The sequence below is a fragment of the Macrosteles quadrilineatus genome, unplaced genomic scaffold (genome assembly GCF_028750875.1).
Source record: "Macrosteles quadrilineatus isolate MER2022 unplaced genomic scaffold, UCM_ALF_1.0 Scaffold_2__2_contigs__length_208266976, whole genome shotgun sequence".
In the NCBI taxonomy this organism is placed as follows: Eukaryota; Metazoa; Arthropoda; class Insecta; order Hemiptera; family Cicadellidae; genus Macrosteles; species Macrosteles quadrilineatus.
Genome location: NW_026542595.1, coordinates 7,779,069 through 7,791,747, shown reverse-complemented (window position 1 = coordinate 7,791,747; position 12,679 = coordinate 7,779,069). Strand labels below are relative to the sequence as shown.

Sequence of the window (12,679 nt, the reverse complement as noted above, 5' to 3'; positions counted from 1 at the left end):
CTGTTGAGAGGGCACATTCTTACTTCAAAGAGAGGTCTACCCTTAAGCTTTTTTGTAGTAATTTTTTAGACTGCTGCTCGGTGCAATTTAAAAATATTTTGTTACAGATTAATTAAATGGTGTTTGTTGCTGAGTAGCGTTAGTAAACATGCTCAACACTTTTTGTTGGTCTAAAAACATTCAAAGGCTCTCTGAGAGTAAGCTCTTATTTGTATATCCATATTCAGTTAGAGGTTAAGTGGTAGAGAGGACTTGCAAGTTTCAAATTCATCTCTTAAATAAAGACATTTTTCATTTTATTTAATTTCATATTATGTTTTCACTAAGCTGGATGAATACATAGAAGTAACCTTTCTGAAAAGTCAGCAGTAAATTCAAATTTTGCAGATTGATAACTTTCCAAAGCACATTTCTACATAAAAATTAATAAAAACTCAATCCAGTTACTGTAAACCACTATTAATTTTCCAAAATATGCACACCACTCATATTGTCAACGTGCTCTTCTACACTTGTATAATTTTTTATCGTATTACACAATAAAAATGTTCCAATTATCGAAAACATGACAATAATCTCATGAATCTATGATGATCTTTCTTGAAATGATAAAATATATGCAAAAGTGGTAAAAAAAAGGCAGAAACCAAACCATGCAATAGAAAAGTCAAATCAATAAGAAATAATTTTAAGAGTTACTGTGATATTAAGATTTTCCACTGATTTTGTAATAGAACATTATATTGCAAAACATGACACGATGCAGAAGAAAATCAATTTTAAAATCAGAAAAAAACATTGCAAACACTTCTTGACAAAGTCCCTAATAACATGTTGTTTAAAATACAATATAAATATTATCAGCTATGTCATTAAAAAAGTAGTGTAAAATTATCCATGGCCATCCCTATAATGTAGGCTAAACAAATTTGGGAAGGGAACTTTAAAGGCCTCTGTGGGCAAAGCCCCAAGGGAATTTACCACGTCTCTCTTTTGATGGCTATCTACAGACCAAGAGCTTTCTTGAGACACACCTACCAAGTTTCTACGCCCAGCCGTTCTCTCAAATTAGCTGTGACAAAATCCTCGTTTTACCGTCCATAAGAATAACACGGGAATGGAATTTTAAAGGCTACTGGGGCAGAGCACCAAGGGAATTTACCTCATTTCTCTTTTGATGGCTCATCTACAGACCAAGACCTTTCTTTAGCCATCCCTACTGAGTTTCTATGCCCAGCCGTTCTCTCAAATTAGTTGATACAAAGAAAATCAGTTTCAAATTAATATATAGATTATATGCAATTTGTATTATAGAGTTTACACTTAATTAAACAAAATACCAACATTTCATATTTTTCATCTTCAGGACATATAAATTTAAAGCTATAGCCTACCAAATAACATTGTCATATTATTTCACTTTTAGGGCGTGCATCTCTATTGGACTACAAATTAATTATACAAATAAAGGTAGCTGGTAGTGTAGGCCCTCAATATTTCTAAGCTGTATTGGTAAGAATAAACAACAAATTTTAGTTTTCAGGTTTTTTGTGTAAACGACAAACGAGGTTTGAGTTATCATGGTATATAATAAAAAAAAAATGAGATGCTGAGGTCAGAGGTATTAAATTCTGACAATGATGTTACGTTGAGATAACTCAAAATTTACATGCTAAACCTTTAAAACTCTAGCTCAAGCTATTTATACGTATTAAAGAGTAAACTGTAGAAGCATGAAAAAACTATTTATTTCAATACACAGTAGCCTACAGTATTTAATACGCAGCGATAGTAATTTAGGATAAGTTACTTGTTTGTTTTAAATATGGTAGGTACTATATAAAAACAAAACAACAATTATTTGGGCACAAACAGTACTGAATTCTCGTTCTATCGCAACAGTAATTTAGGTAAAACATAATACTTAATTCCACCTTCAGCTTCATCATTTCACAGTTTTCTAAATCACAGAATTCCACATTTCCAAACGATTTTGACTTTTTTCTTTAGTCATTATTTTTTTAGTATGGCAACACTTAACATTCACGTGTAACTGACAACGTTAGGTCTGACACACACAAAATAATATCAATAACTAAAAGGCTGGCATAACAGAACCAGCCAAAAAAACAAAATGGATTTTCACATTTGAACAAGAATAAAAAAAGTAACTTGCACACTAGGCCCACGGCATAAAGAGTTTAGTAATTGAGGCCCACCATGACAACATTGACAACTTTGACTTATAAAGGCAAACTTCGAGTTATTGAGGCTTGTCAATGAGAAACTTCAAGTATTAGAGGTTAAGTGCTATAACCTTTGTATTACAGATCACAAAACGTCAAAATTAGACTTATCAAGGTTAAATATTTATAACCTTCTTCTTACAAAATGGTATTTTTAACATTTTGATTTACTGGGCTTCAAGGGAATTAAGAAAAACTAGTGAACCTGTGCGGCTCAATGCCCCGCAAAATAACATAGGAATTTAGAAAACAAATTCGTCGTGTTGTATATTGACTTGACGTCGAAAATTAAATACAGTAGAAGGGAAGCAGTCCAGCCATTTTCTAGCTGTATGTGTATTATATTTAGTAAATTAATAAGTGTTCAAGTTCTAGTATGTTATAGGCAGCGAGCAAGGTTATAGTGTAGTTTTTTTTAGATTTTTAAAACACAATTAACAAAACATTTTATATCAAACCAATAGGCCCATATAGCATATTTTGAGGGTCATAAAAATGCTGCTTGAAGAAAACACACTTTTAAAAATAAACACTAAAAAAACAATATTTTTATCACAAAAGCACTTTCATGAATACCGTACTACGATTTTAGTCTTAAAGTTACCTTCAGGAAGATTACCCTGGTCAGAGTTTTCTGTAATGAATATGCGTATCCTATTAAAAGATGTAGCCTTACTTAAAACAACATATAATATAGTTGCTCAAGACTGACATTGGTCTGGGTAGAACCATGCTGCTCTTTAATTAAAATGCTTGTGCTGCAAATGCCAAAGATAACAGAAATTAGCATCTTTCCATTTTAAAAGGTAAGTTTGTTTCAGACGGGCTCATTTTTATCCTCGAAATCAAAATTTATCCCCACTCACTTGTTCCAGTTAAGAACTTACATTGTATTAAGCTGTTAACCGTTCTGATCATATGAAGCATTGTGCCATTTAAGAGGCCCTTTTTGATGTATTTAATATTCATCATCGATAAAACCACTGCCCCTTTTTTTAGTCTAATCTGTGTCTTGGCAATCCACTGACCTCTATATTAAAAACACTCAGTTGGATTTTCTAGATGGGTGTCTCCGCCTTCGTCTGTTTTCGAGAACCCACTCTTCTTCCCCTTGGCATACTGACAATTAATTACCCGATTTGTCAAGTTCATGTAGTAATTCATTAATACTGTTAGTTTATAAAGAAAATTAGATAAAAGTTACTTGGCTTGGTGCTTTCATAACTGCAAACTCAAAATACACCCACAAGTAAAAAAGAATCAAGTTATTGGTAAAAAAAACTATGTTTGTGTAAAAACATTATTCACATGAAGTAGATTATTTGTTTGATTTCTCTATCAGCTGTTTCGTATCTAATGAATAAATAATGTCAAAGATTTGTGATTTTAAATACATACATTATTATATTAAAGTTTTATAAATCATGGTAACTTATTCTCAACTGAATTTTACCATTCCCAGCATTAAAATAAAGTAGTAACATCCATTATGAGTAAACTTTAAGGTACACAATCCTTGATTGAAATGTAATATACATTAACAGTCATAATACTCAGCAATTATTATGTAGTAGACTTTGACTATTTTCAAGTAACAAACATATGTTTCTGTAAATAAAAATTATCTCCCATGTTATCCTTATGGAGAAATACGAAACTTTAAAGGGCCCTAGGGCCTAACTCTTTAATTATTTCCCTAAAAAGAAAGTTTCCTGCACAACTTCACGTTACGCTCTTTCCAATGACACCAAAAACATGTCAATCGGTTCAGTAGTTTCGGAGGAGTAATTGTCACAAAAAACCTGCTTGCGTATTAAATAAGTACTAGAGGTCGTCCAGTGGTCGAAACTCGACCAAAAATATTTAATGTACAGACTTCTTTATTTTCATTTCACACTTTGAATAGAACATGTGATTGGAGTTTCCTTCATTTGTTTTGATTTTCTGTTTATATTTCGTTGTTATTTCGTCACCAGCATGGCAACTCATAATATCCATGTTAAAATTTTCAAAATTTTAAATTCATTTTTTGTGCTTATTTTTGAGCCTATTTTAATTTATAAAGGGATTCTGCACACCTACAGGAAAATAGCTTTCTAACAGTATGCGTAGATTTTCCCTACGATGCACACGAGCTGAGAAAAAAGGTTTTAAAGAAACATGCTTGCCTATTAATATATAGATAGATAGATTTGAGATGTCAAGGTTCAAGTTGTTGATGTCCTATTGTATTACATTCAGGGGGAAAATATGCTATCACAATCAGACTAGGTAATCCAGTTTTAAAAAGGTGTGAAGAAATCCCTAGTTAACATCTGAAGGGCATCACGTTAAAGCAATAGCAAGTAGGCCTACCTGAAGAATGGCAGAGAAGTGTGGAATATTCCTTCGTTGGTGTGGTCGTTGCGGTTGGTGAACAGAGGAGCCCATCCAGGAGGCATATTCTCACAACTGACAGCAAACCCGTGGTTCTGGGAGGTCATGAAACAGCGGTCAGTCCCATGATGGGTGCACGGCTGGTTGTGTCCTCTGTTACCATATCTGCTCAACAGAGTAGAAGACTGTTAAAAAAACCCGTCCACAGGTCCAAGGAACGGACATGTTGTACTGTCATGGCAGTAGATGTGACAATTACGTAGCATGTAGTATCACAGGATTCTTATTCTTTCACTAAAGTGAGCGTCCAGTTCTAGAAGCATGCACATTGGGATTCTTCTACTTTGTATGCAATAGTGTGTCAATAAAGCCTGAAACTAAAAATTCCAGCAGTTGTTATCTAAGATCCCAGCTCTTTGAAATAAACCAAATTTTAATCACCAAGAATAATTAATTTATGGTAAAGAAATACTAGTAGATGACATCTGTGGCACTGTGGGAAATCGATAACACCCAGATGCAATCTATTACTATTCAAAATAGCCATACTGAAGTCCATAAAAGTTTATCTCAGTGGTAGGCAAAAATCAACAGCTGCACAATCTGAGAAAATCTTCATTACATAGAGCCCTATGAAGAATCTGCAAAGTTTGATCATAAATGTAGCACTTCAAAGTGTTAAAGTAGCGGTAGGTGGTAGGGATGGACGGGATTGAATTTTCAGTTGGGACGGGATTTTGATTTCCTTCCCAATTTTTGGGACGGGACGGGACGGGATTTTTTCCTGTGCATAAAAAAAAATCTTCAGTATTGCAGTTACCAAAAAAGACAAACGAAATCAATTTTTACTGTTTGTGGCACTATCTATAAATACCAAAAAATGGTTTGGTTACAACAATTTACAGGTACCTATAGAAACATGTGACTCGCGGTCACGGCGTCATCGTCGGTATGACTCACGATCACGGCGCGATCATCGGTATGACTCCGCGGTCACGGCACGATCGTCGGTATGACTCTGCGGTCACGGCGCAATCGTCGGTATGACTCGCGGTGACGGGGTGACCGTCGTTATGACTCCGCGGTCACGGCACCATTGTCAGGATGACTCGCGGTCACTGGGTGACCGTCGGTGTGACTCCGCGGTCACGGCGCGACCGTCGGTATCAAATCAAATCAAATCAAAATATCATTTATTTCGCAAAAAAAAAAAACAGACATAACATAATATTATGATCCCTGTACAAAATATTTACAATATTATTTAGGGATGGACGAGATTGGATTTTTAGTTCAAGACGAGACAAGACGAGATTTTTTATTTCTCATGAAATTTCGAGACGAGATCGAGACGGGATTTCCCTTCTCATACACAACGGGAAATGCACGTTCAAAATTTTTACCTGATTTTGTAACATTGTTAGATGACTGTTTAAATACAAAAATAGTGATAATAGGCAAGAATATTTACAATCTTTTTTTAAAAAACATCAGCATAACATTTTTTTATTTCATGTTCTAGTTGTTTTTCTAGGCCACTTCATGCAAATCAAAATAAGAAGGTTACAATACCTGCAGACTGCCTTTAGTGGTCCTTAAATATCCAACAGGATTACGCGTTTCGGTATTTGTTATACCATCATCAGATCCATATACAAACTTGAAGTTTTTTGACTCATGATGTCACGTCACAGTTTTAAAACACAGTTACAAAACATTTAATAAACACGAAAAACTATTTACAGTAGGCCTACTAATTAAAAACAAGAGACAAAAGTGAAGCAATGCATGCATTTTCAATGTCGAGTCTCAACTGGAGGTTATCTTGTCCTAGTAGTTGTACTTTGTGTTGGAATTTATTTATAATCTTGTTCCTCATTGCCTTCTTGGTACTAAGTTAGAAGCAGCTGTCATGTGTTAATTATATGCCATGTGATTGCTATGTTTATTAATTTGTTGTAAATAAACATCACTTCCACTATGGACTTTAGAAACCATACTGTGTAGTCATTTTACTCCTATTATTATAAAGGAAAATCAATTATAAACAAGTGGTTATGGGCCCAGTTTCACTATTACTGTAACATGTTGCTCTGTGGCCTATTTTGAACAGTTTAATTTTTGAGGGAAGTGTTTAAGAAATATTATAGTAAATTTCATTGAATGAACACTTATATATGTGAAAGACAGCTTTTATGATGGGAGACAAAGTTGAATACACCACATTAGCCCCTGGAATTTCTAAGTTGAAAGGGTCAGCCAACTATGCAAGTTGGAAATTTGATATGAAGTTGGCTCTAAAGTATGAGGGATTGTGGAATTGCATTGAACCACGAAGGACTACTGCAGAGACGACACCCCTAACTGTGGATCCAGACAAAGATGAGAGGGCACTCGCCAAGATTGCCATGCACCTGGAGGCAGCTCCAAAACTACATGTCAGGACGGCCACATCAGCGAAGGAAGCATGGGACATTTTAGCAAAGCAGTATGAAGTCAAGAGCACAAACAGGAGAATATTTCTGCTGGACCAGCTTTTAGATTTAAAGTTGGAAGTATGCAACAGCATGAGTGAGTATATTTCTAAATTTCTTGACCTCAATGCTCAACTTGCTGACATAGAGAAACCCGTGGATGATGAAATGAAGGCGTGTCTACTTCTAAGAGGTTTGCCTGAGTCTTACAGGGCATTTAGGATGGCAGTCGAGAGTACAGATAAAGTAGAATATAGTAAAGTACTAGAAAAATTAAATAGCATGGCTGAAAAGGATACAATTGAGTCCTCTGTAGTATTTTCAACTTTTAAAAGCAGTACTGGGAAGCCTTTTCTATCAAAATCAAATACTCAAGCTAATTCTAATAAAAGCTCAAAGATGAGGAAGCCTTTTATTCCTACTTGTTACAAATGTAGAAAGGCAGGCCATATGATAAGGGATTGTCCTGAAAATAATCAAGCTAATATTCGTAATAGCTCAAAGATAGGGTCATTTTCCAAAATTGGTAAGTCAGATGGTCAAAACAAAAATAAAAATGTAGGCTGGATAACTGCTCTGAATGTAAAGGTAGAACCTGAAAGCTGGTACTTAGACTCGTGTTGTTCTGACAATCTTTCTAAAAGTAAAGAAAGTTTTCAAACGTTTAACTCGAATGAGGGAGTTAAAGAGGTCACTGTCGCTAATAATACAAAAATTTACTCTGCGGGTTCTGGGAAAGTTTCTGTGAATCTTAAAAACTTTGGTGAGAGAGTGATATCAAATGTGACGTATGTACCAGATTTATCTACAAATTTGCTATCTGTGAGCAAAATAGCTAGTAAAGGGCAAGTTTTAGTTTTTGATGACAAAGGGTGTAATATTTACTTAAAAGATGGGTTTTCAGTAAGAGGTGAAATCTGTGGAACTGGAACAAATGTAGACGGACTGTATCAGTTGGATACAGAGAGTAAATGCAACATTGATCCAAATGATGGAAATTTAGCTATGTCTACTCAAGTTTACCAGTCAGTTAATGTGGACCTTCACAATTTATGGCACAGAAGGTTGGGTCACTTGAATCATGTTAGCATGAATGCGAGACTAGAAGAAGTGTGTAATAGATTTGGAATAAGGCACCAGGTTACTACTCGATATAGTCCTGAGCAGAATGGGGTAGCAGAACGTGCAAATAGAACTATTATTGAAAAAGCTAGAAGCATGCTAAGTGACTCAAATTTGAGCAAGGGTTACTGGCAGTATGCTGTGGAGGCAGCTATTTATCTTAAGAACCGAAGTCCTACAAAAGCTGTTTTTGGAGTCACACCACAGGAGAAATGGACTGGATCGAAAGTGGACCTCAGTCACCTTAGAGTTTTCGGGTGCATAGACTATGTGCATGTGCCTAAGGAGAGAAGGACCAAATTGGACTATAAGAGTGTTCCTCACATTTTTGTAGGTTACAGTGAGGATGTCAAAGGTTACAAATTGGTCGATCCTAAGTCTCCCCGTAGATTGATTTATTCTAGAGATGTAAAGTTTTTTGATAACTTATTTTATAATGGGCGTGAAGAAAATAATGGTGATGAAACTATACAACCAGTCGAGACCATAGTAAGCATCCAGACCGCCAAACTCGATGAACCCTGCAGGAATCCTGAGGCAGAAGAGGAAAGCTTCATTCTTGATAATATCAACATTGAGCAAGATGGTGACGGTGTTGGAACTGGAGGATCCGCTGAAGGGGATTCGGGAAATGATGAGGAAGTTGTTGAAATCAATGTTGGGAGTAGGTACCCTCTAAGATTAAGAAAACCTAAAATGTTTCCTGATTTTGTTACCTACATGGTTACCTGTGAGGATCTAGAGCCAAGTAGTTATCAAGAGGCAATAGAAGATCCGAATAAGAATTTGTGGAAGCATGCTGTGGAGGAGCAAGCTGATGAAGAACCTCTACATGGTTTTGTTGATGCCAGTCATGGAAACTACTTCGATGGGAAAAGTTGTACGGGACATGTTTTTAAACTGAGTGAAGGACCTGTGTCTTGGGGAAGTAAGAAACAGAGATGTATGCCTGATTCCTCAACAGAGTCAGAGTTTGTAGCAATGGTTCAGAAACATTTTGAGCATGTAAATTTGCATTGTGACAACATGCCAGCAATGAAGATTTTGCAGAAGAGAACCGTGAATACCAAGACCAAACATATAATTCGTAAACAGTTATTTGTCAGAAGAAAACTAGTTGTGCTGAATTACGTTCCAACTTCCAAGATGGTAGCGGACATTTTGACAAAATCACTTGGCAAAATCAAGCATGATGGTTTTATGACCGACCTTGGTCTTACCCCAATGAAGGATCAAGATTAAGGAGGGGTGTTGGAATTTATTTATAATCTTGTTCCTCATTGCCTTCTTGGTACTAAGTTAGAAGCAGCTGTCATGTGTTAATTATATGCCATGTGATTGCTATGTTTATTAATTTGTTGTAAATAAACATCACTTCCACTATGGACTTTAGAAACCATACTGTGTAGTCATTTTACTCCTATTATTATAAAGGAAAATCAATTATAAACAAGTCTTTGTACCCCCGGCTTCCTTTATCATTCCTTTCTGTCTCTGTATAATCCTATTAATTTTTCAAATAATATATTAGACTGGAACAAGCTTTTATCATTTAATAAATCATTAGGGCGAATTTTTGTTGCTTTATATATTTCATAATTTTCCAAAGTTGTCATAGTTCGTCCTTTCCTACAGATATGTAAAGCTGTTAGATTTGTACTGACATTTGAATAACTGTGATTTTCATTAACAAGATGCTCTGCAAAACTGGATATTTGTGTCTCCCAGGTTCGGGGGATATGTTCCTTAAATCTTTTTTCAAAAGATCGCCCAGTTTGACCTATATACATTTTGCTGCAATCATTGCATGTTACTTGATAAATTCCAGATTTGTTATTAATGCTTTGTTTTTCCTTTGGATTAACTATGTTTTCCAATTTATTGCTGGTTCTAAAAGCTGCAATTTTCCCATGCTTTTTTAATTCATTTTTAAGAGTTAGAGGGAATCTGCTACCATATTCGACTGGGACATAATCTGAATTTTTAAACCGCTGATTAGTTGGTTTCGGTTCAGTCCTCTTTCTTAAATGTTTCCCGATTAAATCGTCAATTATATTAGGATTGTAACCATTTGAAATTGCTACATGCTTCAGTGTATTTTTCTCTTCTTTAAAATCTTCTGGACTTAATGGTACATTTAATAAACGGTTCACAAAACTATTATAAGCTGCCATTTTGTATGAAAACGGGTGATGGGAAGTTGCATGTATGGTGGTATCTGTAGTTGTAGGTTTCCTGTAAATGTTGAATGAGAATTTACTATTTTCTTTTTTCAGGGTGATATCAAGGAAATTCAACACATTAGCTTGCTCCAATTCTGCTGTAAATTTTAGTTTAGGGTGAAGTAAGTAAGTAAGTATGTTTCAGCCAGCCTGGCAAAAGTTGTTTATACCTACAAAACTTTGAAGTTAAAAGTTTTAAAGACAGCTCAGAACATAACTTTTAACAAAGAATGCATAAAAAATCAAGTAATCCCTAATTATATTTGCATAAAAATTAAAAATAAATCTTCTGCTGCAAAAAGAGCAAAATTGGTTGCTGAACAAGCTTGGCTAAAAAATGAGGTCAAACAACAACATAGGAAAAAATCCATGCTTAATAAATTACTACTTAGAGCTCATATTAACATGTTGAATCATATCCATCCAGCACAACTCAACAATGTTCTTGCCCAAATAGAACCTCAAATAATTAAGGAAATCTATCTATCTATCTATCTATCTATACTATTATAAAGAAGAGGTGGTGTCTGTGTGTGTGTGTGTTTGTATGAGCTAATCTCAAAAACTACTGAACCTACTGGGCTCAAACTGCACACACATGAAGCTACAGTTCCGAGGATACATATAGAACTATTCCCGCTTCGATATTGTCCTAGGGCTCTGCCCCGTGGGCATACAAAAATTTGAGGTGAGAGATTTAAAAGTAAATATTGATTGATGGTATCCATGGTAACAAAGAACAAACCTACAAAGTTTAAAAATGTAAACAAGCAGAACTAACAACTGTCAAATGAATTTTGATTTCTCAATTCCACACAGCTGGTTCAAACATATTAAATACTGCACGAATATTAGAACAGAGAGGGGAAGGATTATAAATTTAAAATAATGATGTCACTAGCCCGAATGTAAACATTATTTAACATCACCTAAATGGAGCTGTCAAACCATATGTTAATGTAATTTCATTAGTGTATGATTCTTTCAGTTACTTCATTTGTTTATGTTTATGATCTATTATACTGAGTTTGTACTAATATTTGTGAAATGCTGTAATAATATTTTACAGGGAATAATTCGTTGTAAAATAAATCATTAAAGAAATAATTAAGATTCTATAATCATTGCCAGGCCATTATCCTGAGTTTTATGAGGTTTATTTTTTTGATTTATTTCTGTGTAAACTGCAATATAATCCCCCTGCTGCAGCAAGTCTATAGACTGAGTGTTATGTTAGCCTTATGAGTATTCATATTAAGGGAATAAAAGAATTTTGTCAGCCGTTTCAACTGTACAAGTTGGTTCTATGATATTAAATAGCATTAAAAGTAAGGCTTACCAACAGGGTGCAGCAATATTATGTTTTTTGCATTTATTACAACAGGCTAATTTGAACCAACTAGCAACAAAAGGTTGTGGTACACAATGAGAACTTTACTTTTTCCATGGTTTAGGTGCAGTTGTGTGCTACACTATAGGATACCGTATAAATTTAAGACCAAATTTCCTTAAACCGTGTCCTCTCCCGTAACTGCAATAAGCGTTTTATACTTCTATGCCAACCCCGTACGAAGGACGGGTACTCTGCTAGTAGATATAAAAAAGAGAGCTCAAAAGAAAAAACTAATTCCTCTATTAGATAAAAAACACTCGTTTGACATTGATAAATCAAAACATGTTTTTTATCAAAGAACATTCAACCTTACAAACGTTGTTTTCAATGCAGAAGAACTATCACTACTAAACAAAGGGTTAAAATATAATTTTAAAAATAATAGTGAAAGGGGATTCTTTAAGGAAATAGTCAATGCTGAAGCCGCGATTCAAGTATTATCTGATGTTAATGCACAAACAACGGCAAGGGTTATGATAAACAATAAAGTAAATAAAGTTATAAAAACTCATAAGAAGTATAATCCTAACACTAAAGAAATGCATGTTCTTAAAGGAATTAAAAATAAGTTAGAAAATAATAATTTAATTATCACAAAAGCTGACAAAGGGAACACTGTTGTGATTATGAATAAAACTGATTACAATTGTAAAGTTGATGAATTCATAACCAAAAATGACATTGACAAGTTAAATAAGGATCCAACCGAAACTTTTACAAAAGAAGTAAATAAAGCCATGTCAAAGTGTAAACATTTGTTATCAGAGAAAGAGATAAGGTACATGAAGCCAATTAACCCTCTAGCTCCTCCGTTGAAAGGATTGCCTAAGATCCACAAGAATGTAA

At 34.6% G+C, this 12,679-nt stretch overlaps 1 protein-coding gene across 1 annotated transcript in view; it reads right to left on the bottom strand.

The window, feature by feature from the left end:
* The window catches only part of LOC128987706 (CAD protein), a 97,938-nt gene that overhangs the window by 57,879 nt on the left and 27,380 nt on the right, over positions 1–12,679 (bottom strand). The window contains exon 5 of the mRNA XM_054408700.1: positions 4,602–4,787. Within this exon, the coding sequence (XP_054264675.1) occupies positions 4,602–4,787 (186 nt within the window). The remainder of the gene's footprint in view (positions 1–4,601; positions 4,788–12,679) is intronic.